This window comes from Mirounga angustirostris, unplaced genomic scaffold (assembly GCF_029215605.1).
Source record: "Mirounga angustirostris isolate CCGP_5_RB_7025 unplaced genomic scaffold, mMirAng1.0.hap1 SCAF_6, whole genome shotgun sequence".
NCBI classification, from domain to species: Eukaryota; Metazoa; Chordata; class Mammalia; order Carnivora; family Phocidae; genus Mirounga; species Mirounga angustirostris.
The window spans coordinates 115,253,660-115,281,207 of record NW_026991714.1 but is presented as its reverse complement, the minus strand read 5'-3'; the positions used below and the strand labels follow the sequence as shown (position 1 = coordinate 115,281,207).

At 47.2% G+C, this 27,548-nt stretch overlaps 1 protein-coding gene across 1 annotated transcript in view; it reads left to right on the top strand.

Annotated features, from left to right (window-relative positions):
• Positions 1–15,477, top strand: part of TMEM273 (transmembrane protein 273) — a 32,282-nt gene extending 16,805 nt beyond the window's left edge. The window contains exons 2-6 of the mRNA XM_045878286.1: positions 1,904–1,957; positions 2,839–2,979; positions 4,198–4,228; positions 8,200–8,223; positions 14,185–15,477. Of these exons, the coding sequence (XP_045734242.1) occupies positions 1,904–1,957; positions 2,839–2,979; positions 4,198–4,228; positions 8,200–8,223; positions 14,185–14,209 (275 nt within the window). The 3' untranslated portion in view covers positions 14,210–15,477. The remainder of the gene's footprint in view (positions 1–1,903; positions 1,958–2,838; positions 2,980–4,197; positions 4,229–8,199; positions 8,224–14,184) is intronic.
• The last annotated feature ends 12,071 nt before the right edge of the window (positions 15,478–27,548 follow it).

Here is a 27,548-nt window from a genome sequence, read left to right as displayed (position 1 = left end):
TATTGTACGTGGGGGTGTCTGTGTGAGTGGATAGAAAGACAGAAATCATTGAATTTCTTTTTTTTTTTTTTTAAGATTTTATTTATTTATTCGAGTGAGAGAGAATGAGAGATAGCACGAGAGGGAAGAGGGTCAGAGGGTCAGGGAGAAGCAGACTCCCCGCTCAGCAGGGAGCCCGACGTGGGACTCGATCCCAGGAATCCAGGATCATGACCCGAGCCAAAGGCAGTCGCCTAACCAACTGAGCCACCAAGGCGCCCCAGAAATCATTGAATTTCTAAGAGGACTTGTGATTAGAACAAGGTTGTGTGCTTTTGCTGCATAACTCCCCAGCTTTATCCATCGACTAAGTGAAGCCACCAGAAAAATCCCAAAGTCCATTATGATGATCCCTTCCCCATCAAACACATGCAGAGCAAGATGTCCTCTGTAGAGTGTCGACCCAACACGTCACCCCAGGCAGCATTGTCTGTAGTCAGCAGACATGGCCCTCGGCCATCATTCAAGCTCCGATAGGTAGGGAATTGGGAGGTGAACTTCTTTTGGAGCTAAGCTGGGGAAGATTCGGCCTCTCCCAATGAAGTCACCTGCTTCCTTTGAGAAGCAGGGGTCATGGCAGTTCTTGCTTCTGCCTTTGCCTGGAAGCTTGTACCTAGAACCAGGCTTGGGTCTCATCATCCGCCCACCCCAGCCCAAGCCCCTCCAGCCCTTGACCTTGTGGTTTGTGGCATCATTCCGTTAGCTCCCTGGGATTCGAGTTTGCAGGGCGTCACAGGCTCCCAGTGCAAGTGTCATGGCTCAGACCCTGGCCCTGCCACGTTCCACTTCCCTTGGACTTTGGGCCCATTATCAAGTCTTCAGTGCCTCTGGTTCCTCATTCATCACACAGAGATAATCGCACCTAGCTCCCAGCGATGTTGCTGTGAGTACTAAGTGCATTCCTGCAAGTGCCTCACCTGGTTTTGCCTCGAAGTAAGTGGCCAATTACTGGACGCCTTCCCCTGCAAGGCCTACAACTCTGCTGTGGGTCTTTGAGGGCCGGTCTGCAGGGACTGTGGCCCCAGCCTGAGCCCCGTCTCCTGATGGAAGCTTTCAAGCTCTGGCCGGAAGCATGAGGCATCTCTGCAGTGTGATCTGTCACCACCATTCATTCAGCAAACGTCTGTTAATTCCTCCTTAGTGCCAGATGCTGTGTCAAGTGCTGGGGTAGAACATTCCACAGGGCACAGACAGCACAGGGGCGACTGGCGAGAAGGTGCAGCCAGTGGATTCATAGCTGAGAAGCTCTTAGGATGGAGGGTGCCTGGCACACAGCAGTGCTCCGTAACATCGTTAAATAAACGGTGTGGTCACTTACGGTGGCTGAGAACAGCCCCCGTGGAGCACACAGCTGAGCCAGGCGTGGGGGCTCAGGAGGAAGCAACATGGGAACCGAGACGAGGGGAAGGAGGAGAGGCGAGAAGATGGGGCCGGGCAGAGGGAAGGGCCCAGAGGCAGCAGAGCCCCCAGCCTGCGTGGGGAACTAGAAGCAGTGTGGTCTGGCTGGAATGAGAGGCTTCGTGGGAATGACAGAAGGGGCTAAAGAAGCAGGCAGGGGTCAGAGTGTGGGTCTGGAAGGCCATGTGGAGGAGCCGGCTGAACGGAGCTCAATGGAACCGTGCTCCCAGCATGGGGTGGGAGGAGGGCGCTGACATCCCTGCCAGGCTCCAGGACGCTCCATGGCAACCAGCAGCCCCCCTCTGTGTTCCTGAGGCTGGACGCCAAGCAGCAGAGGTATCTGTGCCAGGCCTTTCCGGACCTGTGGGACACAGTGGTTGGGGACAGGGCTTTGGCCCTCCACCCCTGGTCTGATCATGGCCACCAGTTTGGTTCTAACCAGACTCTGGGTTTTCTTTCTTTGCAGATGTTGGAGGAGCTCCAGTGTTAGCAACGGGCAAGTCTGCTGAGGCTGAAATTGGTAGGTGGCTGCCCAGCTTCCTCTTTGTGCAGGGCTGAGGGGGCGGGAGGGGCAGGGGTGGGGTGTGCTGGGAGCGTGGCAGGTTTCCTGCCAGTCTTCACCGAACAGGGGCAGCACTCACTTCCACATCTGCCCGAGGAGCTAACACAGTTTTACCCCAGGGGCAGGGACCTGCTTGAGAGCCTGTCTCCAAAGGGCACGGGAGTCACCAGGGTCGCCCTTGTCTGCTCTCTGTAGGATGAGCGGCTCCAGCCCCCACAGAGCCCTGCACTCTGCCATGCCTCCCCCTCCTCCCTCCACCTGCACGGTCCCAGCTCCTCTCTACCTCAGGGGATCCCCTCCACCTCAGGGGCTCCCCTCAGCAGGCACGGTGTGGTCTGCAGACTGTGATCTAGAATCTTCACCCCTTTTCCTCTGGGAAGGCTCTCGGCTTCCATGCCAGCCCAGGCCAGCCCATTACCCTCGCGTTAGGGCGAGTTCCCATCCACCCCCGCTGACTGCAGGCCTCTCAAGACAGAGTCACATCTTTTCCTTTGCCTTCCATGCTCACCACAGAGCAGGCAGCCAATTAACACGTGCTCGATAAATGAATTAACGCAAAGGCAAGTGAGGTAGGGCTAGGGGAGGCCGGAGAAGGGAGCCATCAGCTGCTGGGGAATGACTCCCATGGCTGAAGCGAGCCGGATGGGGTTCCAGGAGGAGAGGATGGGGGTGGGTGAGGGGCGGGGGGAGGATGTGGCCCTGGGCTTCAGCCGATTGGAATGTGGAGTTTTCGGGTGACTTTGGACTTCACCCCGAATGTGAAGGGAGCTGTAGATGAAAGACCTTTGCAGGCTGGTGCCTGATGGATACCCATTGGTCAATTCCTCCCTGCCCTGCAGATATCAAGTACGCCATCATCGGGACGGCTCTGGGCGTCGCCATATCAGCTGTCTTCCTGGTCTTGAAGATCTGCATGATCAGGAAACATTTGTTTGATATCGACTCCTCGGACTTGAGAAGCACAAACCCAGGCTTCAACGGTAAGGGAGCAGCGACCTCCAGCCCGGATCTGCCCCGCCCAGACCAGGATCAGTCCTGGCAGCCTGAGGCCCCGGGAGCCCCTCCAAAACTTGGCTAGAGAAAGACTGACAGACTAGGTCGAAAAGAAACACAGTGACCTCTCTGTATCTCTGTCCATCTCTCCCCTTCCCCACTTCTCTCTCTCTCTGTACTTTTCGATTTCTAAGAATCAGATTTCTTGGAGAAAGGGTGGGGGAATGGAGGTGAGCAGGCTTTGGACAGAAATGTCTATTTCCGTATCCAAAAATGTGACCAGATAAAATGGATCCCAGGAGGTGATGAGGCTGGGAGGGTGGCGGACGTGCTGCTGAGTTTTTTTTTTTTCCATGAACTGGGCAGGTCCTACTCGGAGCCGTGCTGTGTCCTCTTGGTCCAAACAGGGCTGGGCTGATGTGAACCCTGGCGTGGTTCTCAGTGTCCTTGTGGCACCTGCCGGGAAGCTCAACCCACAGACCCAGCAGTCAGTCTGTGAGTTTTGATAGCAAAATACAGCACTGATTCGCATCCCCTTTCTCTCGAGATGGGACTTGCAAAAATCATTCCCAGTCCTGTCAGCCTGCTTAATGGGATCATCATGCAGTTTTCCAGGACATTTTCCAGAGGATGAGGAGGAAGGAGCCTCACTGTGTGTCTGGAAAATGTGATTATTATCCGCGAAGATATGCAAAAGGGGGAGTCTGGGCCAGGGGGAGGAACCACAGCCCTCCAGGGCTTCCTGGGATGCCAGCATGCTCGACTGCACGAGGGGTTTAACTGGTCATAGGTGTTTATTTGCCATTATTTTTGTATCCCTATGATTAGGAAGGGAGAAGAAACAGCCTCTTCATCACATAGTGGGAGATGTGCTAGATCTTTAGACCAAGAGGGTCCGGGAGCAGCAAGCGAAGGGGGTGATGAGGAGTGATGGGGGTAGGAAGGCTCCAGGGAAGGTTCAGTTAAGTGCCCAGCTAAGGGGGGCTCAGTGATGGGACCTGGATAGAGAAGCTCCAACAGAGCCAAAGGAGAAGGATGAAGAGCACTCAGCCCAAGACCACCATCCTCAGCGGCCCCAACCCAGGGAGCCTTTCGGAGCTGCCCGAGTCAGCTTGGCTCTGCCTCGCTCCTGTTTGCCTGACACTGAGTGAGCCGTGGCACTGATCACAGTGTCCCCTTCCTAATGCCCTGCTTTCTCTCTTTAGATACCATCACACTAAAGAAGAGAGTCCCAAGGTAAGGTCACTATCGTGGTAAGTGCGGGGTATCATTTTCCCTCCTGTTTTATTCATTGTGCTTCTTTGCCTGTCATCCTAGCTCTTCTCTCCACTCCAAAATGCTTCCTAGGAGACTAGACTGCACCCCATGCCCCCTTTTCCCTTCTTTGCTTCAGTGGGCAGAAGTCATGAGAGTGCAGGGCCACAAGGTACAGTAGCCAAAGGGGGCTTGAGCTTGCCTCTGTGTACTCTCAGTTACATTCTGCCCCACCTCCCACACAGAACCCCTCAGTACATTCCCCCCAGAACTCAGAATGAGGTCCCTAGCCCTTGCCATGACCTACTTGGGAAGCCCATATGGACTGCTCCAGGTTACTTGGCTTCCCTGCTGCCATGAGCCACACTGCTCTTCTGCACAGAGACTATATGTCCTCTGAGGACAGCCCTGCCTCAGGACCTTTGCACTTGCTGTTTTCTGTTACATGGAATGCTCTTCTCCCAGATACCTATAAACTTTGCCCTTCATTTCCTTCGTATCTCTGCTTCAAGGCCACCATTTCATTTTGGATGGCCTGTTTAAAATAGAAACCACTTCCCCTGATCATTATCTTGCCCTCACCTACCTTTATTTTTCTTCATATTACTTTCCCTTCACTGACATTATGTGATATATTTCTTCATCTATTTCTTTTGATGGTTTTCCCCCTGAAGTGTAAGGTTCTTGAGGGTGGGGTCTTTCTCTTCATCTTTGTGGCTCTGGCATTTAGCACCACGCCTGGAACAGAGCGGGTACTTGTATATGTGTTGAATGAATGAATGAATGGGCGTTCAGGCATAGGCTAGGTGCTGAGGAATAAGGGAAGACAGGCTCCCTTTCCATCTGCAGGGGACAAAGGCACATCGTGGGTGCTCGTTGCAGGGTGTTGGGGCCAGGGGGGTGTTGTGACACAGCTAAGTAGGCGTTGCCTTGTGCCTGGGGGATGCAGAGGGGTCCAGCTGGGAAGCAGGACGTCTAGGGGTGCAGGCAGCACTGGGATTGCATACGGAGGGATGAGAAGAAGTTTCCCTGGGGGAAGCAAGAGAAGTGTACACAGGCAGAAGGCACGCCGAGGTGTGTCAGTGTGCACACCCAGGGAACAAATGTTCCGTGTGACAGGAGCCAATGCTTCACACGAAGGTCTGCAGAGAAAAGGTTGGAGAGAGGGGTGGTTTCACTCAGGGTCTTACATGCTAAGTGAAGGAGTCTGCACCCTATCCTGAAACTTCTGCTCAATCCCTGATGGATTCTAGGCAGGAGAGGGATGGAAGAGTGTTTCCGCTGTAGTGGCATGGGGGGGGCGGGGAGGGCGCTGGGGACAGGGACACCTGCTGGGAAGCCCTTTGAGGGCTTCAGACCTGCTGCAAAGCCCTGCTGGGCAAGGATCCGAGCGATACTGAGGCGGTGGGCACTGAGCGAAGGTGCAGCCACCAAGACGGAAGAATCCAGAACAGTACAGAGTTTGTGGGGGTGGAGAGGCCCCAGGGGGGTGGTGCCCTTGGGAAGTAGGGGTGGAACAGGAACAGGTTTGGGCAATGGACTTGGGGGCTGAGATGGGGACTCCTTTTTTAAACACAGTGAACCTGAGGCTTCTGGAGACTTCCATGTAGAGGGGGTGCTCAAGAAGGGCTGGCATGCAGACAGAGGTCTGGGCTGGGTGGGGTGGTGGGTTTTAGAGGGGACCTGGGCTCCCCTCCGGTTCTTCCCCAGAGCCTGGCGCTCAGTAAATGCTATGGCGTGTGTATGGGAGGAGGGGTGGATGTGAGAGGGAAGAGAGAGACGGATGTGTGGCATGCTGTCGTCAGGGTGATGGCCTCGGGCTGAACTGGAAACAGATTTTCTTGAGAAGTTCACTTTCCTGAGGATCTCCCCTCCTTTAGATATTCTGGTTTCCGGGCCCTTACTGAAGAGTGTTTCATCAGCTCTGCCTGCAAGCATTGCCCCTCTTCTTCTCTGACTCTCACTGTCTCTCTCTGTTCCATCCTCCCCAATCCCCACCCAGCCCACACTGTTTGGCCCCCCCACAAAGGGCTTGGACGGGGTTGGGCGGGGGAGAGGAGTGTGACCATTTTCCTTATCATCCAAACCAGGACTTTGGGAGAGTGAAGAGGCATTGCTAATAACCGTGTTAGGATCTAGGTGTAAACCTGGATAGTTCTAGGAAAACTGGAGCATGCGGCCAGCCTGGGGTTAGTGGGGCCATGAGACAGTGCTCTCCAGGCCCCTCTGTGGCCACACAGTTCTCCTCTTGCTGGCAATGTCACCTCCTCTGTACCTGGGGTTCTCGCGCAGGGGAGGGTTGGGTGACCCGTCCCAGGGAGCTTTTGGAAACGTGTCATGGAATTGGGGGCATTTACAGGCGGGGGACCACAACACCATGTGTCACCCACACTGGCTAAGTTGTCCCATTCGTCTTTATAGAAGAAACATGCTAAACATGCTAAACAGCTCTCAAGTGCCACCAAATCCATGAGACCACTTACAGGGGAAAGTCGAATTCCAAGTTGCTGGCTCCTGCTGGCCCTCTCTTTCCCAGCCCTGCGGGGCCTTCTCGCCCGGGGAGCTCTGTCTCCTGGCAGCCCTTGGGGCATTGGCATGGCGCTAGGTTCCACTGAGGCTGCAGCTGGGTCCCCTTGCCAGGACACCCAGGGGCAGCACTCCTACTGCTCTGGGCTGGGCGCTGACTCAGGCTCTCCCACTATAGAATCTAGGCAGCCTGACCTTCATCAGGGGTTCAAACAGGGCTTTGGGCAGACGGGGCTATGGGAGGCCATGGACTGAGTCTGGTAGGATGAGAAGGATTAACTCCTGATGTACAGGAAGAGGGGACCTGGACATGAATAGATGCACCCCAGACCTAGAGCCTGCATTGCCTTTTGGGGGTCCAGCTGGTCTCTGCGGTGGGCAGTACAAGATGGGAGTCAGCTCTGCGTAGATGGGGGATGTCTGTGATGGTGGACTCTACCCACCGCATGGCCTCTGGGGCCCTCTGCTGGGTGGCTACAGACTTTTGCGGCAGGCTGTGGCCCTCTGTCACCAGTCAGTGGTCGTAGTGACCTCACCACCTGGGCGTGGGCTGGGCGTGCTCCCTTGGCCAAACCACCCCCACACATGGAAGGGCACTTGGAGTTAGGGTACTTTGCCTTGGAAACTCCAGTGCCCCCCAGAAGTCTCTGCAGACACTGTGTCAGGGCTATCTTAGTCATGGAATTCAAAAAAAAGGAAGAGTTCCCAAATCCTAATTTCCAATCGCGTGCATGTGGTTTTGGGGGGTGGGGGGGATGGAGAAGCTGTGATGGTTTGTAGCAAGTGACTGACACACGTGTGTGTGTGTGTGTGTGTGTGTGCGTGCGCTGTATACAGTACAACCAACCACTTTAAAAGCATTGTTGAAGCAACGGTCGCTGCGGATTTATGTTCCCATGTATAAGCATGTCAGAACATGTCCCGATTTTGCGTGCGCTTGGAAGTTCTGAATTCTTTTGAAACATCAGAACCAGAGGAGGCAATTTCCATCGTCCATCCGGATGGGGTGGCTGCACAGGTCACTCACAGACGACCATGGTGAAAGTGAAGTCCCAGAAAGGGAACACGGGCAGGGCTCAGGTGGCTGGAGGGAGGGAAGGGAGAGATGCAGGGCAGGGGTGCGGGGGGCGGCTGGGTGGGAGCCCTCCTGCCCACACCCCCCGCACCCCCCCATTTAGCCCCCCACCACGTGCGGGGAGCTGTTCTTGGCACAGATCACACCCGAGCTCCTCCGCAAACAGGGATTGTTGAAGAGAAGGGAGGCACACTTCAAGTAACACTAGATGGAGTCAGGCTGAATCAGGAAGAAGTTAGACCTGAAAGGAAAATTTAAGGACAGGCAAGCCATTCTCCTGGAGCAAAACTTCGCATGTGCTTTTTGTCACGTAGGAATGATTTAATGAACATTCGATTCTCCTGTTTTGCAGGTCAAACCTCAGTTTCTCCGAAAGGTGAGTTGTGAGAGCGATCACTGGTTCTGAAAGGGAGAAAGGCGGTGGCTGTCCCCAGGCGGCCACCATGCAGGACGGGAGGGGATTGCTAACCACGAGCCACGACTCCTCGTGCCTTGGCTGGGACACCAGGAGTCCACATCTTCTTCTTCTTTCTTTATTTTTTTTTTCCCTCCAGAAAGTCTTAATTTAGTGGTACTTCAGGATGATTTAAAATGAAGCCGTGGGACCTTTGCCTGATTAGAGCTGAGAAAATGGGATTTTAGAAACAGGATAGTTAACTTTCTTCTTTTGTCAAATTTTTCCCTAAAGGTCAATCAAACCATGAACTCTCCAACTTAGTCCACGTGATTACAAAAAAAAATTCCAAAACTTTGCGTCCTCAAGCTATCGATTTGGCTGAAGTGTCTGTTTCCCCTGTTGCTTTCGGGTCTCGCAGTGGACGAGGTCTGAGCGTGCGGGATTGGTCACGGGTCATGCTCCCTAGGCCCACTTGCCTGCGCCTCATGCATTGCCCACGTGCTCTCACCTTCCTTCTTTTTGAAAACTCTTTAAATCCACCAGAGTTGAAAGAACAGTGCAAGAAAAACATACACATCTTTCACCTAGATTCCCAAGTTAATATTTCCCTCCATTTGCTTTATTCTGTATACATGCAGTTTTTTCTGATCTACTTAAAAATTAGTAGGAATATCACCCCTAAGTTAGTAGAGATATTTCACCCCTAATTATGTAACCAAGTGTCTCCTGCATAATCACTATATGATGACCACACCTAAGAAAATGACCAATATTTCAGGAATGTCATTTATTACACAGCCCATATTCAAATTTCTCTGATTGTTTCAAAAGTATCTTTATAACTTCAGTCTTCCAAACCCAGATCCATGGTATTTGATTTTTGTCTCTGTTTCGTCTCTTTTTGTGTTGGACAACTTCTCTGCTTTCTTTCCCTGCGTCATTATCAATTTTGAAGTACTTTTGTATGATGTCCCGTCTTCAGGACTGGTCTGATTGTTTCCTCCTGAGTAGATGCCGATTGAGACTTTTGTCAAGAACACCACGGAGGTGACACTGCGTGTCTGACACTGTACTGTGTCAGGAAGTGCATGACGCCAGGCTCTGTCACTGTGGATCTGATGCTGCCTTTGATCACTTTTTAAAAAAATTTTATTTATTTGTCAGAAAGAGAGAGTGAGCACAAGCAGGGAGAGCGGCAGGCAGAGAAGAAGCAGGCTCCCCGCTGAGCAAGAAGCCTGAGGCGGGGCTCGATCCCAGGACCCTGAGATCATGACCTGAGCCGAAAGCAGATGCTTAACCGACTGAGCCACCCAGGTGTCCCTGCCTTTGATCACTTGAATAAAGAAGTGACTGCTAGATCTCTGTGTCAGGGAGACAAATTTTCCTCTTTGTAATTAGTCAGTAATCTGAAGGGTGATACTTTGAGACCACGTGAACATCCTGACTCTCCAGTGATTCTTCACCTAATGATTTTATATCTGTCCATGATCCATGTTTGATCCAGTTATTGCATTGGGGGGGTTACAAAACACTGAGTTTCTAACTCTAGCATCCCTTCTGCATTTAATAGCTGGTATTCTTCTGGATAAAAAGACCTTTTCCTTTCCCCTTTTCTCTCTTATTTGTTGAATATCATTACTGTGGACTTCAACATATTATATAATTCATTGCCATCATGGATCTTTGTGATGTTCAAATTGTCCCCAGTTTGTCCAGTACCAGTCACTTCTTGGTAGCTTTTGAGCATTTCTTAGATTTCTGGGGTTTTTTTTGTTTTTTTTTTCCCCACACAGCACAGTATCCCAGGCTCACCTTGTACTATCCCTGCTCATACCTGGAATCACCCATGTACCCTTTAGATCCCTGGTTTTTCTTTTTTCTTTTTTTATGTGGAATAGCTTTTAGAAGCCAAGATGTGGGCACAATGTGTGCTCATGGCTTCTGAGACATCATTGCTTCTAGGCCCTCTCAATGGGCAGAGTCAGGAAATGTGTATTTAAATCACAAACTCGGGCGCCTGGGTGGCTCAGTTGGTTAAGCGACTGCCTTCGGCTCAGGTCACGATCCTGGAGTCCCTGGATCGAGTCCTGCATCGGGCTCCCTGCTCAGCAGGGCTGACCCTCCCCCCTCTCATGCTCTCTCTAGCTCATTCTCTCTCAAATAAATGAATAAAATCTTTAAAAAAATAAAATAAAATAAATAAATAAATCACAAACTCAATACCATAAGGTTCTACTTAAGCTTCCCCCACTGGGTATTTTTGTTTTGCTTCCTCCAAAGTGAAAACCCTGTTCCATATAAATATTTTTACCCTTTTGCTCTATCCTCTAGTAGTACCCACAATACTTCCACAATCACAGCACTCTACAACTACAAACCTGCTTAGTAACTTGAAGATTTCTTTGCAGTTCTTTTTCTTCTTAGAATTTAGCCCTCTGTGTGTATCAAGTATTATATTCAAATTGAACTAATTATTTTCTCTGTGTGGTTATGCTATCAATTTGATATAGGGTTTGTTTCCATGTGTATACTATTTTAATGTTTCCTTTCTTATTTCTTTTACTTTAATTCTATTTTCTTGAGTTTGTAAAACATGTATATGGTTCAAAGATAAAAAATATGTAAACAGGGTGCCTGGGTGGCTCAGTTGGTTGGGCAACTGCCTTCGGCTCAGGTCATGATCCTGGAGTCCCTGGATCGAGTCCCGCATCGGGCTCCCTGCTCAGCAGGGAATCTGCTTCTCCCTCTGACCCTTACCCCTCTCATGTGCTCTCTCTCATTCTTTCTCTCAAATAAATAAATAAAATCTTTTAAAAAAAATATGTAAACAGGCAAATTCAGAGAAGTCTCACTCCCATACCTGTCTACTCTATCCTGTCCCCACCCACTGCGTGGAGATAACTGTTTTCAAGAGTCTCTGCTTTTTCTTCGCATATTCCTTTTAAAATATATATTTAATTAAAATTATATATATATAATTTCCATAAAATTAAAAAATGTTTACATACGTACATATATATTTTTTTTTCTAGTTCTTGTAAGGCTTTATTTTTTATTTGGATCTCTGATCCATTTAATATTTATTGTGGTGTGTAGGATGCAATTTTGTCTTTTTCCCAAATGGCAATCTATTTCAGTATCATTATTGAAAATATTATTTTCCCCAGTTTTATTTGCAATCTTTATTGTGTTCTAAATTTCCATGTGTACTTGGACTATTCCTAGACTTTATATTATTTTCCATGGTATTTGTGAATATTCATGTGTTAGTACCATGCTCTTACTCGTGCGTGCTTCATGGTTCGCTCCACTATCTGGCGCACTCCCATTGTGCTTTCTATTCAGGGACACGTTCTTGCTATTCTCTTCTAGCTATTCTTGCACATTTGTGTTTCCATATGAACTTCAGAACCAACTCCAGAATCTACCCATGGAACAAACACCTTTTTATTTTTGCTGGGGTTGCATTACGTTCATGTATGAGGCTCAAGACGATTGACTTCTTTATGATGTTAAGCAGTCCTTCCTGGAAAGGTAAATTTTTTTGCAAGTCTGTGTTTATGTGTCTGAAGAGAGTTTTTGGCTTTTACCTTATGGGTTTTTCACATTTCTTGTTAAGTTTATTCCTAAATATTTTTATGTTTTTGTTGCTTTTATGAATGGAGTTTCCCATTATGTCTCCTACTTGGTCATTGATTGCTTATGGATTATTTTTGTATGTTAATGTTATCGTGACAGCCATACCGAATGCTTTAATTGTATGTGTGTTCTTCTGGATTTCCTTGAGTTTTCATAATATTATGTCATCTGCCAAATTGTAGATCTCCTTTCCCAGTTCTTTTTTTTTTTTTTAAAGATTTTATTTATTTAAGAGAGAGAGAATGAGAGAGAGCACATGAGAGGGGGGAGGGTCAGAGGGAGAAGCAGACTCCCTGCCAAGCAGGAAGCCAGATGCGGGACTCGATCCAGGGACTCCAGGATCATGACCTGAGCCGAAGGCAGTTGCTTAACCAACTGAGCCACCTAGGCGCCCTCCTTTCCCAGTTCTTATGCCTCTGTTTTCTCCTCTGTGATTGCATTGGCTAAAACCACCAGTATTAAATAATAGTGGAAACAGTGCAGATACAGTCTCCAAAAGTCTTCTTCTTTTTCTCTTAATCCCAAGCCCAGGTCTGCAGCCTGATTCACCTGCTAGTCCAGCCAGCAGCTAATATTCCAGCCTCTGTCCTGCCTATCTTTTCTTGTATATTGTGCCTGTCTGTCTAGGGGCTGGTGAAACACCTGTATGCAAAAGAATGACTGCTTCGTCAGAGAACAACTTCCTCCTTGGAGGAGCTCACAGGTGCCACTTCCTCAGCTCAGGGCCATCAGGAGTGGGAGGAGGCTGCCTTCTTGGTTTTCCCATCTTCTGGAGACATCAGTATTTCAAGAACAAATGCTGCATAGGCCCAGCCACTTTGGATCCTCTTAACAACACCTGAAAGGGCCATTTGAACTCAGAATTTGTTAAAGATGATAGAAGGGATGAAATTTCTGTTGAGCTCCTGGACCTCAAGACCATCCAACTTAAACCCTGATTTTTGGGCCTACCATATTTTAAAGGAGAAGCACAAAAATCTGACAGCCTTTAGACTCTCTTGGAATCCCTTTAGACTTCTCTGTCACCATCCTTGCTTGTTTCCAACTTGCTTATCTTCCATGTTGCCTCTGTGGCCATCAAGCTCTGTAACCCTGACCTCAATGTGTGTCCTTGGTCCCCCACACATGGGATAGGTAGGTACTGTCTCTTTTATGGACTTTGGCTTGGCTTATCAAATTGATGCTTCACTCTGCCCCATCTTTCTATTGTTGTACTTTCTCCCATGTTAGATATCAAGACATTGAGACAGCATGCACAATCGAACGGCATAAACAAGTATGCAACATTCAGTGTAAACATAAATATGCCATTCTGTTAAAATTAGGACTGTTATGAGAAACTGCAGTGAAGTGTTGGTGTGAATTCAGTCTCTGTGCATGGAGGTGTCGGCGAGGCCTGTAGTTGAAATTGGCCACAGCAGGGTCTGTGCCCTACTTGCAGCCTGAATATTCAGGGTCCTTGAGACATGAAGACCATGGAGTCTTCTAGTCTGGTCATGAGACTGGTCATGAGACTTCTGGTCTCATGAATGAAAGACTGACCTTCCACGGGAAAAAATGGAGGGCTGGGCCGGAGTGAGAGGAAGGGGTCTCAATGGCCTCGGAATGGCCTGCAGCTCTGCAAATGATGGAGCCAGCAAAGGATTAAATGAAAAAGCCGATGGTGTACTTTATAGGGACCTACACAGATGTAAGGGATTATTGTTATGTTATAGCATTATTTTGTGGTTATTAGTACAAATGTGAATTAGGACCTGGTTTGGTGACCTCATCTTTTCTTCTGTGATCCCAATTTTATGTAGATATAGAGATAGAGATAGATACGCTATGTGTGGACAAGTCTCACGCTCTGTAACAGCACAAGGTCAGATTTGAATGTATCAGTTTCTAGTTACATTTGCACAGGTCTATCTACCTGGTCCCTTGTAGCATCTTCCCAGATCAGGGCAATCTCTTCAAGTACAGAAAGTGGCATTTTCCTGCAGATATGCCTTTTAACCCTGGGGAATGACTTCTTCCCTTTCTGCCACCAAAGTGGGTGAGGTTTTGTGGCTCGAGGTTTGGCAGGCAGAAAACAACCTCTCAGTTGAGCTCTATCTGAAAAACTCCCCCTTTTATCTAGAAGCCACTGGTCTTCACGTACTTTCTATGTTGCACAAGGAAATGTCTCACCTTGCTAAGATATGCTGATGAATTCCTTCATACCTACTTAATTGTGTGGCAGCATAAGCATATGCCATGATTAGTGAGAGCATAATCACTCTGTCAGTAAGTCTTCCTAATGGATCTCTTCCTTTCCAGAGGTGAACAAGTGATTGAGCTCTGAATGAGTGGCCTCTTCAGGAGAGGTTGGGCAGTCTGGACAGTTTCAGTCTCAGGGATGTCATGAATTTGAGCTTCCAAAGCTGGTGATGGACCTTCACGTGGAACTCAATGCCCAGGCACGTAAGAGATGGAATAGAGTCTACAGTGTTTCTGGCCTGAAGGAAAATATCAATCCTCTTCCACGAGAAGCTGACTGCATAGAGGGAGGCATGAGCACATTATCCAGCAGTAAGAAAAGATGGAAACCAATAAATCCACACTGTCTATCCTGGTCCTCCATGATGGCGCTGTTCATGATTCTATGATAGCATTGTGTCCATATCAGTGGAACCTACCCATAGCAAATGGCTCATGGAAATGGGGACCAAAGTCAAGACACAGCCTCCTTAGCACCACCATTTATCAACAGGTAAGCATCATTTTCTAGAACTGATGGCCTCACCATCTCCATTGCCATAAGAATCCCCCTGCAAATATTCAGGGTCCTTGAGACATGAAGACCATGGAGTCTTCTGGTCTGGTCATGAGACTGGTCATGAGACTTCTGGTCTCATGAATGAAAGACTGACCTTCCACGGAAAGAAATGGAGGGCTGGGCCGGAGTGAGAGGAAAGGGTCTCAATGGCCACGGAATGGCCTGCAGCTCTGCAAATGATGGAGCCAACAAAGGATTAAATGAAAAAGCCGATGGTGTACTTTATAGGGACCTACACAGATGTAAGGGATTATTGTTATGTTATAGCATTATTTTGTGGTTATTAGTACAAATGTGAATGGCTTTTGCCTGGAGGACATGACTAGCAGAGGCTTAGGAAACCCCCATCTTCTTATTATTGCCATCAACCTAAGGCTGTGTGGCACAAACCCCATTAATATTTCTCTCCCCCATACTATTAACCCTGTATTTCCGGGGCTGCATTATGGAATACTCTTTGCCTTTCCAGTTCAACAGAAATCCAGGTGGTTGCGTGGGCTGGTTCTCCTCCGATTGGGTTACTCTCCTTGTGTGTGATGAAAGATGAGCAATATTTCAAAACAAAGTGCTGTGTTATAAGAATTTGCCTGGATTCCCAGGGCGTCTTTTATCTGACTTGATAACAACATAGTTCATTAGCAGCCTTTGTTAGCTGATAACCTAAAGCAGTAACATGATACTCATAAGGAATTTTCTGTGTGTAAGAATAAACCATCTTGTAAGGTATCTGTTAATTGATTTGCTTCTTTTACCAGCATTTTAATTAAGACTTCTGGTTTGTGAGTGGCAGAGACACTTACAACCCGAAGGTGAATACTTCAGGATTCTCAGTAATCATTTTTCTATAGACACAGCAAAACCGTGGGGTCCTCTCCTCCATCGCACACCATGATGTATTTTCCTAGCACCATTCCTGGGCTCTGGTTCTGTTTTAGCCCCACACAAGTTTTCCTGGGTAAAGAACAGAGAAGTATGCTGAAGGCCAATGCTCTCTCCTTGGGTTATAAAGGCTGACATGCCCTGGGAGACAGCATGGGACTCTTTGTAATGGGTCCCCTTGGCTTCCACCCCAAATTCAAGCTCAGTGTCTTCCTTCTGTGGCAGTTCTCCTGGAAGCTCTCTGACTCCCTTCTTGACAGCCCTTCTCCCTGGTAGCAGTTCCTGGGGATGGAGGTTCCAATGGGCAAGAGCTCTGGAAAGTGTTTGGAAGCAGCCACAAGAAGTCATTGTGTGTGAAAGTGCAATGTCATGAGTGAAAGCCATTCTGAATACCCCACACAGTGGTTTGGGAGTATGGTAGCAGAGGCCAAGCGTTAGGGGAGACCCTCCCTTCTCAGCCCGTAGGCCCTGGGGCCCCCAGAACACATGCAGGTCCCACACAGCCCACCTTGGCAGGCAGAACACCCTGCCCCAAGTGGGGGGGACCAATGACACTCAGACACTAGGAGGGAGAACCATTCCTACAAGGGCGGAACAGGCTGCCGACAGTAGCCAGCCAGCATCTACGGGCACAACTGTGGCTTGCTGCCTCTAGGACTCAGTGTCCAGAGGAGGAGAAGGTAAGACATGAAAGGGTTATCTGGCGAGACCAACAAATAAAAAATGTGCATCAATCTCTATGTCTATAAATTAAAAATATACTTACATGGAATCTATAAATTAAAATCAATACATAAAAAGCAAATGCATATGCGTATACGTATTCTTTTATGTGTGTTTTTAAGGTATACATATCATAGAATTTTAAGATATAGGGGGTTTGAATAAGTTAATAAATGATACCCTTTTTCATCATCCAAGTTTGGAAATAGCTGAGAGTAGACAAACAAGCAGATGGAGATTAAAGTATGGGAGTTATTGTGATTTTCAAACGAGTCATGACATGCCAGTATCACTCTGGGGTCTTTGCCCCTCCAAGTAAGAGGGGAGTGTGGCTTGGGCTGGGGTGCTGGTAGCAAGGATGCAGAGGGTGGATGTGTTGGGATGGGGATTAGAGGCGAAGACGTCAAGAGTTACTGGTGGGTAGATTAGATCAAGAGGGAGGATGCAACTCCGCATCACTCATAGGATTTGGTGCTACTGATTAGGATGTGGAGGACCTGGGGAGTGCTAGCCTCAGGAAGGCTCTGCTGCTGGTCTTGGGTCTCTTGTATCAACCATTAGGGCACCGAAGTGTGGGCTACTTTTGGGGAGAGTAAACCCCATGTTCCTGCAAATGTTCAAGCTTGGGGACTGGGGTTAAAAACACACGTGTTGGAGATTGCTTCAGAATGTGCTCTGGGATCCACGAGAGAAAGCTGGGGAGGGTCAGCCTGGAGGAGTTGCAAGGCTCCTGTCGGTGAGATAGAGTGTGTATGGGGTTGCTTAGGCAGAGGGAGGCTGAGAAGAGCAGAGCCCAAAGATGCAAGCAGAAGGGGGTGCCTGTGACATGAAGTCTAAAAGGGGCCAGATTTGGGCTGTGCTCAGGGCCCATCCTGCTGACTGGTTCTTTTCCCTCCAAGTCATTTGTCATCATCTCAGACTTGTCAGATAAATTAATCATCCTTCAAAGGGTATGATTCTTCACATGTATGTTATCATTGGATGACAGATGAGTGGCCCATCTCTACACAAAGTGTGGGGAAGTTGCTCAGCCCTCATATATCCCAACCTCACTTACCAGCATATTTTGGGTCTGAGGGTTCATGGTTCTGGAGTTTCCACTCACGTATGATTTTCTCATCATTTGTGATCCTCTCTCTGTGCAGTTTGGGGACATAACAGAGTATGTAGGCTCTGTAACCAAATGCTGCTTTATGAGCTGGACAAATTGTTTAACTTTGTTATGCCTCGGTTTTCCCATTTGTAAAAATGGGCTAATAGTTGTACTTACCTTATAGGATCTTTGTTAGCATTAAATGAGGTAACACATGTAGTAAAGCTCTTAAACGCTGACATGTAGTTGGCACTCAGCAAACACGCTCGGTCACCTTTTACTCTATTCTAAAATTCAGAGGTGAAATTAAGGAAGTCTTCATTTTTTAGACATTCATTTCTTTATAGATATTTTTGAATAAAGTTTTATTTTAGGACAGTTTTGGGTTTTCCTTAAAGTTGTGAGGGTACTTCAGAATGTTCCCCTATGCCCCACTGCCAGCTTCTTTATTATTATTTTTTTTTTAAAGATTTTTTATTTATTTATTTGAGACAGAGAGAATGAGAGAGACGAGAGCACGAGAGGGGGGAGGGTCAGAGGGAGAAGCAGGCTCCCTGCCGAGCAGGGAGCCCGATGCGGGACTCGATCCTGGGACTCCAGGATCATGACCTGAGCCGAAGGCAGTCGCCTAACCAACTGAGCCACCCAGGCGCCCCCAGCTTCTTTATTATTAATATCTTACATTAGTATGGGTTATGTGTCACAACTCATGAGCCGATTTGATTCCATTATTACCTAAAGTCCATATTTTATTTGTAGCTTCTTAGTTTTTACTCAGTATCCCTCTTCTCTACTAGGACCCCATCCAGGATGCCACATGACGTTTAGCTATCATGCCTTCTTAGGCTCATCCTGGTCGTGATGGTCTCTCGGACTTCCCTGGACAGTTCTGAAGGAGCACCGATCAGGCGTTTTGTAAACTGTTCCTCAACTGATAGTTTGATGTTTTTCTCATGAAGATAAATTTCTTTTAGGCCAATTTTAATATAAAATTGATGATAATCATACAATAAACCAAGTGTTCACTAATGTTTACTGTCGTTCACATAAATAAAGTTAGGCAGATCGCTGATAAATCTCCCCTAAGTCTAATCTGGTAGGCTCAGTAAAAAGGAAAACTTTTCTTTATTAATAAAGCAAAGCAGGTGTTTCTAGTCAGTGTGGGACTGCTCACGCTGGCATCACACAACTGCTGTGCCCGTTAGATCAGCCGCAGAGACCACGAGAGTACTCGGGTCCCTGTTTGGGGCAAGTGTGGATTTGACTCCACGGTCCTCTCTTACCCAAGAAAAGATAAGCCCACCTTTGCTCCTTCTGTGGACAGGCAGGAGCCCTCAGTAGTGTGGCCTGAGCTCTCCAGGGAAGTGGTTCAGAGCTGCCCATTACGTTTTCCTAGAAAAAACAAAGACCCACAAAGAAGCCTTACAATATGGTTCTGATTTTTTTGTCCTTTCCTGAGTTTAAATCAGAAGGTGATTCTTATGTACTGGCAACAAATTGTGAGTCAAACACAACCGCTGACCAAAAAGGAATTAAAACTATGTCCAAGAATTACCCGCAATATGTTCTGATGGGGCATTTCCAGCAGGCAGTGAGGGCTCTGCTCTGTCCCCAGTAGACTCACTCCAAGGGGAGACGTTGTGTGACCTCAGCCATGTCACCCAGAAGGTGCTACCTACTGCTATCGTAGATGACCCTCCGCTCCATCCATCAGCCTTGTGGAGGGAGTCAGGTTGGGTTGATGACTCCTATACCCCCATGAGGTCTTGATCTGGGATCAAATTACCAAGGATTGAAATTACCCATTTTATATTTACAGACCCCAATGAAATATTTAAAAAATTTTTAAATGCTGGTCCAAAAATATTTCTTAGCTTGGAAATCTTAAAATACTTTGAAAAATAACTCTTGAGGGATTCTGAAGTTGGATATGACAGAGTAGTGTATCATTCTAGCCCTCCTGCCAATAACAATGATAAATTTAGTACAAAATACAGTAAGCCAACCATTTGAAGTACTGATGAGCCACTCAAAGCAGGCATAAGCCAGAGGGAAATTGACTCTTAAAGAAGAGAAGTCAGTGAGCTCACATTTATTTGGCTCTACCCCTGAGGACACGTCTAGTTTACATTGCACACAGGGCAATAGAGTATAAGTAGAAAGTGGCTCTCTTACTGGGCATAGAAGACAGAGAGTGGGGCTCACAGAAGTCATAGGGGCTAGAAGTTTTGGGGAACAATTCTAGAAAGAAAGCAGTTAGTGGAAGAGACCCAAAATCTGCTTTAGAATTCCCCTAAATCCTTGACTAACTTCTGAACTGGGCATGCACACAGTGAAATTTGAAGGGGTTCAATGGGAAACAACAGTGTGAAGGCTAAAAGGAGCTGAGCAGAGATTTCAGCAGTTGCCCTGCTGTTGAGAGACAGTTCGAAGTTCAAATCCTGCCAAATCAGAGGGGCGTGATGTGATGGTTCATTTCACGTGTCAACTTGGCTGGGCCACAGTGTCTAGGTATATGGGAAAACATTATTCTGGATGTTTCTGTGAGGGTGTTTTTGGATGAGATTAACATTTAAATGGATGGACTTGGAAAAAAATCAGATTGCTCTCCATGATGTGGGTGGGCCTCACCCAATCAGTTGAAAGTCTAAATGGAGCAAAAGAGTGTTCTCCCCTCAGCAAGAGGGTACTTTGCCAGCAGACAGCTTTCAGATCTGAACTGCCACGTTGGCTCTTCCCTGGTGTCTAGCCTGCTAGCCCACCCTGAAGATTAGGACTCACCAGCCTCCATAATTGCATGAGACAATTACAAAAAAATAAAACTCGTTATATACATATTCTTTTGGCACTGATGTGAGAGCCTTTCTAGGGCAGATAGAAATTCTACTCCTAAAACCATAGTGTGCCTATAGCATGGCCAGCATGAAAATGGTCTGAGTAATATAGTATTATGTATAATGGTTTTATCCCTGGGTGATTGACCCTGCTGTTGGAATGGAAGCATCTTCTTCTCTGGCCATTTTGTCCAAGTTTGGCTCCAATGCCAGGCTGCCCTTGGAGAGAGTGAGAGAGAGAAGAACGGCTTCTGCCAGCCTGAGGGGGTGGCCTCGGGTGATCTTGGCCAAGAGAGTCCCTAGGTCGAGAAGGGGACAGAGTGAACTGTGAGGTTGCTGCAGCAGGAAGGACAAAAACATGGTAGAAACAAGTTCAGGGGGCCAGGACTGGCCCAGGCCAGGGTGAGGTGGAGGGTGAGGGTGATGTGAGGGAGCTGCAGACAGAGGCAAGAATCAGGCCGAGGGGGACCTGTGGGTATAGGGAGAGGTGGCATAAGTAGGAGGTCAAGGCGCTGCTCATTCTCTTCTCTGGCTTGGGAGTAGCTAGCTTCTATTCCTCCTGTTAGTTGGAGGAGCTGATATGGGACAGGTCTTAAATCAGTATGGGGACCTCCAGGAGTGAAGGCAGGCACAGGATCCAGACACTCTCAATTCTTCATGTGGCCATGGATCTGGCCTGACCCTGCAGGAATGATCAAAGTCGTAGAGGACCACGTGGAAGGTTTTGTGCACCCGAATTGTGGGGGGGCGTCTCCCCTTGCAGTAAGTGAGGTTGAGGGGGCTGACTCCACTTCCCCAGAGACGGGGTGGGCGGAAGAGCAGGACAGCAGGGAGGGGATTTGCTCTAGAAGAGAGAGAAGATTTTCCATGGGTGAAACTTTTTGGAGAGGAAACAATGTCTAAAAACAAATTTTCAGAAGTTTTGCCATGAAAAGCCTCTGATGTCCCTATAAGGAAAGATAATGGGGTGAAAGAAATAAATGGGATTAAGAGCACACTTAGAGCACTGAGAAATATATAGAAGTGTCGAATCATTATATTGTGCACCGGAAGCTAATATAACACTGTATGTCAATTATACTTGAATTAAAAAAAGAAGAAGAAAAAAAGGAGAAGAGGGATGCTAGCCAGGATGGGCGCAGCGTGACTTCAGGTGGGCTAAAATCACCCGCTTTCAGTAGCTTCCTACGTGAGGATAGTAATGGCTCACGTGGGTGAGGGAAGGGACGGTGACGAAGGGGAGGAGGGACAGACAGAGGTGGCTCAAACCTGGAGCCTGCAGGCCGGGCTGGCCGTGCTCTCAGACCCCACCTGGGGCTGGAAGGTGACCCCTCCACTGTCTCCCCAGTTCTGAGTGGGGGGCCTGAGTCTGTGCTCTAAGAGCCATGAGGGCAAACAACCAAAGGTCGTATTTCAGGCCAAGAGAGAAAACGTCAGTGTGGTGTAACTTCTAAGCCTCAGCTGTTGTTTGTGAGATCAGTGAGGCACTTTGTCTCCCAAGGGGAAATGTCTCTTTAAATTAATGATAATTTATAATATGTACTTAGCGTTTGCCTGGCGCAATTTTAACTAAGCATTGTAAAGCTGTCTTAGCCTTTACAGGGTGGAAATGATGCCAAGCCCAAGGCTCACACCAGCTTTGTTAGGGGCTCAGGTGCTCAGGAGTGGTGGACGGTAGTGGCTGGGGGCTGGGACCGGTGTCCAGAGGGGGAGGGCCAAGGGGAGGGCCCTGCAAGGACGCGGGGGTCACTGATGACAGCCCGGCTTGCCGTGACGGGGAAAGCCTGCGCTCTGCGGACACATGTGGTCCCTGGTTCACATGTCTGCTCGGCAGCTCAGCAGCTATTTGACCTTGGGCAAGTCAGACTGGAAAACGGGAGCGGGGCAGTGGTGGTGTCTCCTCCAGGACCACCATAAGGATTAAATGACAAAATGAAATGCCCTGCTCTGTGCCTGGCACACAGATAGCAAGAGATGGCGGACTCTTTTCTGTTCTCCGACCTTGGGGCCGGAGAAGACAGAAATCTGGGTGGACCTTCTCCTCCGGGCAACTGGAACTGGCTAATTTAGGTCTCTAAGTGCCTGAAGCTCATCACACCCAACTTTCCCTGACTGTGTCTGTGTTCCAGGCCCTACTCCCTTGGGCAGCACCCCCTAACCCGCCCCGTCCCCCCAGCTAGAGGTGTCCCCACCCTGCCCCCAGGCTGGCCCCGGGGAGCCTCCTACCCTGCAGGCTCTCTTTCTTGTAGCCAGGCCTGCTGGCCCAGCTGGCTTTGATCAGGCTCTCACTGAGCCACGTTTCTGTCTTCATTTGTCCCTGTTTATGTTTCCTTGCAAACAAATGTCATGTCTTTCCCACGGGGCTTCTCTCTAGCCAGTTTATTTTAACCCTGTGCAGACAGGGCCAGGGTTTTGCTTTTCATCCCCAGTCCTATTTATAGCACACACTGAGCCAAATGCTGCCTCGGACCCAGAGGCTGGTGCTGTCCCCGGACCCCTGGATGGGCCCATTTGGCCTTGGTGTGGAGAATCCTAGGGATGGATGGGTAGGAGGCATGGTGCTTTGCAAAATCTTGCTTGTGGGCCTCTATTTTATTTTATTTTTATTTCATGAGTATTTAAATAAATCTAGAAGTAAGTAATTGCTTGTTTTCTTACATGTTTATTGCACAAAAGTTAGAAAATAATCAAAAGGATAAGGGAACCCTCTTTCCAAAGATAAATGTTGCTCACATTTTGGCATGTGTCATTCCAGACTTTACGTGTGTGTGAGCATGTAGATACACATAGACTATGTTTTACATAACGAGTATTATATGGTATATGTTTTTACTTACTACATTGTGAACATATTATGCTGCTTTCTTCATGAATGGCATTGTATTTCTTTGTCTAGTTGTCCCATAATTTATTTAACTCAGGGGTTCTCGAACTGTGTTAGGGATCCACATCAATCACAGGGAGGTCTTATTCAAACACAGATTGCTGGCCCACACTGGAGCCGAGCCCAGGAATTTGTAGTTCTAACAAATTCCCAGGTGGAGGCTGATATAACCCAATCAGTTTAGCCCAAACTCCTTGCTTGGGACACAGGTCCCTTTGGAGTTTATGAGTGTAAATGACACTGTGGTAAAAAATGGGCTAGCAACATCTTGGGCATACCTTTCCTTAAGGATAAATCTCTAAGAGTGGGGTTGCCAAGACAGATGGTATCATAGGCTTCAAGTTGTTGCTAAGTATTGCCAGAAAATTGGTTTCGTTTATTTTTCCACCAGTCTACCAGTTCTGGATTTTGTATTTATTTCTCTTCTTCCTCTTCCTCTTCCCCCTTTTCTAAATGAAATGTTCCTACCACATGTAGCTAATCTAGCTGAGAAAGCTAGGTTCCTGTCCCACAGGCTGTGTGAACCCAGAAAACCTTCCTTACTCATCTGAGGCTTGGTTTCTTCATCTATTAGAAGTGAAAGAATACTCTTTTGCCCCTTCCTGGGTTGCTGTGAGGATCATAAAATGATGAATAGGACTGCCCTTTCTAAATTGTGACCCACGTGCAGGCGGGGCTAGGGGGTTTCTGAGCTCTTCCCTGAAGGATTAAGATACAACCTATATAACTGAGTCTATTTCTGGTTTTCATTTGTTTGTTTTTAGATTCCACATAAAGTGAAATAATATGGTATTTATCTTTTTCTGTCTGACTTTTTTCACTTAGCATAATACCTTCTAGGTCTATCTATGTTGTCCATCTTGAATGGCAAGATCTCTTTTTTATGGCTGCATAGTATTCCACTGTATATATTCCACATCTTCTTTACCCATCAATGGACACTTGGGTTGCTTTCATATCTTGGTTATTGTAAATAATGCTGTTATAGACCAGAGAACAAACGGGTGGTTTCCAAAGAGAAGGGAGTCAGGGGATTGGTGAAATAGTTGAAAGGGATTAAGAGGTACAAACTTCCAGTTACAAAATAAATAAGTTATGTGGATGAAAAATACAGCATAGGGACTATAGTCAGTAATATTGTAGTAACTTTGTATAGTGACAGACTACACTGGTTGTGGTGAGCATTGTATAATGTATATAACTGTTGAATCATTATGTTGCACACCTGAAAATATTTTATGTCAACTATATTTCAATAAACAATTAATTAAAAAAATATATAGCCTGTAGTGTGGAACGTTCTGGAAAGTTAGAGTGATCGGGGGAAAGTTGCCTAATGGGTTTGTCTTCACAGCCCAAACTGTGGGTTCCACCAGTTGCCAACAGGAGCCCCCAGTGGTACGACGGTAAATGATCAACAACCCACTCGATGACTGGGGTGGGGGGCGGTGTAGGAGGCGAGGCCTTGATTTTAGCCTTTGCCAATTACCACCAAGTAACTACTTCCTCCATGCCCTCCTACAAGCTGCCAATGTGTCATAAAATTTAGTAAAATAATTAGGAATTAATGAATTTTAAGTATTTATTACTTTTGTGTTTAATGTAATTTATCTAACCATCAGTTTACATGAATTTAATTTTGATAAGGACTGTATTTAACAACTTGCTTGCAAAAAGTTCTTGAAAGATTTAACGATTGGCTCTTGCTAGCCAGAACTGGGTGGTCTTGGCACATCATTGGATGCCCATCTTGTCCATGAACTCGTTAAAAATACAAGTCACTTTTTCAACTTTATGCAGGAATAATGCGTGGTTATGCCGACTTCATCTTGTACATTTGACTGAGGGCGACACACTGGCAATCTGAATTATTTTGGTTTTGACATTTATATATAGACGCGTCCAGCATTAGTTAGGTGTTGCAAGGACTGAGATTTGGGGTCCCACTAAGACATCTCTCCAGCTCTTATGCAGTGCAGTCAAGCTCCTCCCCCCATCCCCGCATCTGTCTCGTGCAGAGAGAAAGCGGCAATTTGGGGGAAGCATGCTTTGTTTCCAGAACCTCATCAGTGAGGTCTTGAGAGATCAATTTTCAATTGCTGCTATTCTTGCCTTTTAATTATCTTAGTTGGGCTTTATTGTGATCAATTTAATTTGTTGTGGGTTGGGTGTTGAGTCCTACAGTGAGCCTCTCCTTATCACATTACTAACGTTTGCGACCTGCAATTTTCTAATAAGCCCACTTGCATTTGTGTATACTTTGTGGCTCAGATATGAGTCCTCATACCTCTTTCACTATATAACAAAATTTTTTTGGCCTCTACAGTGATATTTCAACATCTGTAAAGTACCACAGCCTGTGAATCTATGCTATGTAATAGCCTATCATGCATTGTAGCCAGTGAAATCATAATACATTCGGTGGGTTATCTTCAAGTTTTGGGGGATTATTTTAAAACTATAAATCAAAATTTAAATAATATGCAGATGCTTGTAGTCCTCTCCTATAAGTAATAAATAATTCATATGTGTTCGCCTCTGATCTTTACCAGAGTTGTTGAATTTCTGGCAGCCAGTGGAGGTGGGGAGCTTGGGATGGCTTCTGAGGAGAGTTGTCTTTTCCTTGTGAAGTGAACCAAGCGAAGCTGACATCCTTCTCACTAACACTGGAAAGACTTCTCTCCCCCCACCCAGGAGTGGGTGCCCACAGTGCCCATGATGCTGGCTGGTTCTGGTGACAGGGGGTCAGACGTGAGGTGCATGTCTCCAGCCACCATCTGTCCATTCCCCTTGCACTGTGAGGGTGCTGGAGCTCAGTCTGTCCCCCTGAAGCCAATTCCCCTGACTGCGAGCTCCTCCCATTTCACCAGCCTGAGAATGATGATCACATGGAGCAAAGGGGGACCTAAGAACCAGACCTTTCTACGTGAGCAAAGCCAGATGGGATCCCGGGAATGCAAAGTGTGGCTCAATATTTTGAAAGTCCAGAAAGATAACACATCACATTAATAGAATGAAGGGAAAATGCCCCATAGAATCATGTCAATTGATGCAGAAAAAGCATTAGACAAAAGTCAACATCCTTTCATGATAAAAGCACTCAATAAACTAGGATTCAAAGGGAACTTCTTCAACATGAAAAAGACCATTTATAAAACCCCACAGCTAACCACATGCTTAATGGCAAAAGGCTGACAGCCTTTCCTGAAGATAAAGAACAAGACAAGGATTCAGCACTTTGATTCAGTGTAGATGGAAATTCTTACCAGGGCGATTTGGAAAGAGAAAGCAATAAAAGGCATCTAGACTGAAAGGGAAGAAGCAAAAGTGTATTTGCAGATGACATGATCTTATGTGTAGAGAATCCTGAAGAGTTCACAAAATACTTAAAATTAATAAAAATCAGCAAAGTTGAATTTATTTATTTATTTTTTAAAAGATTTTATTTATTTATTTGAGACAGAGAGAATGAGAGAGACAGAGAGCACATGAGAGGGGGGAGGGTCAGAGGGAGAAGCAGGCTCCCAGCCGAGCAGGGAGCCCGATGCAGGACTTGATCCAGGGACTCCAGGATCATGACCTGAGCTGAAGGCAGTTGCTTAACCAACTGAGCCACCCAGGCGCCCAGCAAAGTTGAATTTAAAAAGTTGTATTTCTGTATAGTAGTAAGGAACAATCTGAAAAAGATACTAAGAAAATAGTTGCATTTACATAACATCAAAAAGAATAAAATATTTAGGAATAAATCTAACCAAGGAAGAGCAAGAAAAGTGAAACTAAAAGCCCCCCACCCTGAAGTGGAGGGGGGCTGGAGCCAGTCTCACTGCCCCGAAGGGGTCCAGCTTGTAGCCGACTGGTGTGGTTGAACACACTGCCTCATATTCGGGTCCCTAAGTCTTAGCCTCAGTTTCCTTTCTGGGGAAATTTCCCGTAGGACTTCCACGTAGCCCAACTTGGCCTTCCCAGAAATCATTCCTGGAGGGTTTGGGATCAAATACAGGGCTTTGGGTGGTGTCCTGGGGAAGGGACAGTGGCTGGACTCTCCTGGGACACCTTTCCCATCCATTAGGCAACTGTATCATCTCATAGAAGAGATACTTTCTCTGAAGGACTGGAGGGGAAGAAGCCAGTCTGAAGATGAGGGTCTGCAAAGTCCTTCTAATTGTGGGGATGGAAATAAAGCATCCCAGTTATCTGTGAGCATATATGCTGCTTGCCAGTGGGGACTGCAAATGCCTTGGATGTGAGCTGAAGGCTGCATGGGAGTAAGTCCAGCACACTTAGAAATCATGGTGACTTGCTGTTGGCCTTTGGGGTCCTGGGATCTCACCTTCCAAGTTGGAACTGTGCTTCCGGAAGCTTCATTCAGTAGGAGTTAGCCACTGGTGGCCTGAGAGCTGTGTCCAGGGTGGCCTATGGCCAGCAGATTTTGGACAAAGAGAGAGGGAAGAC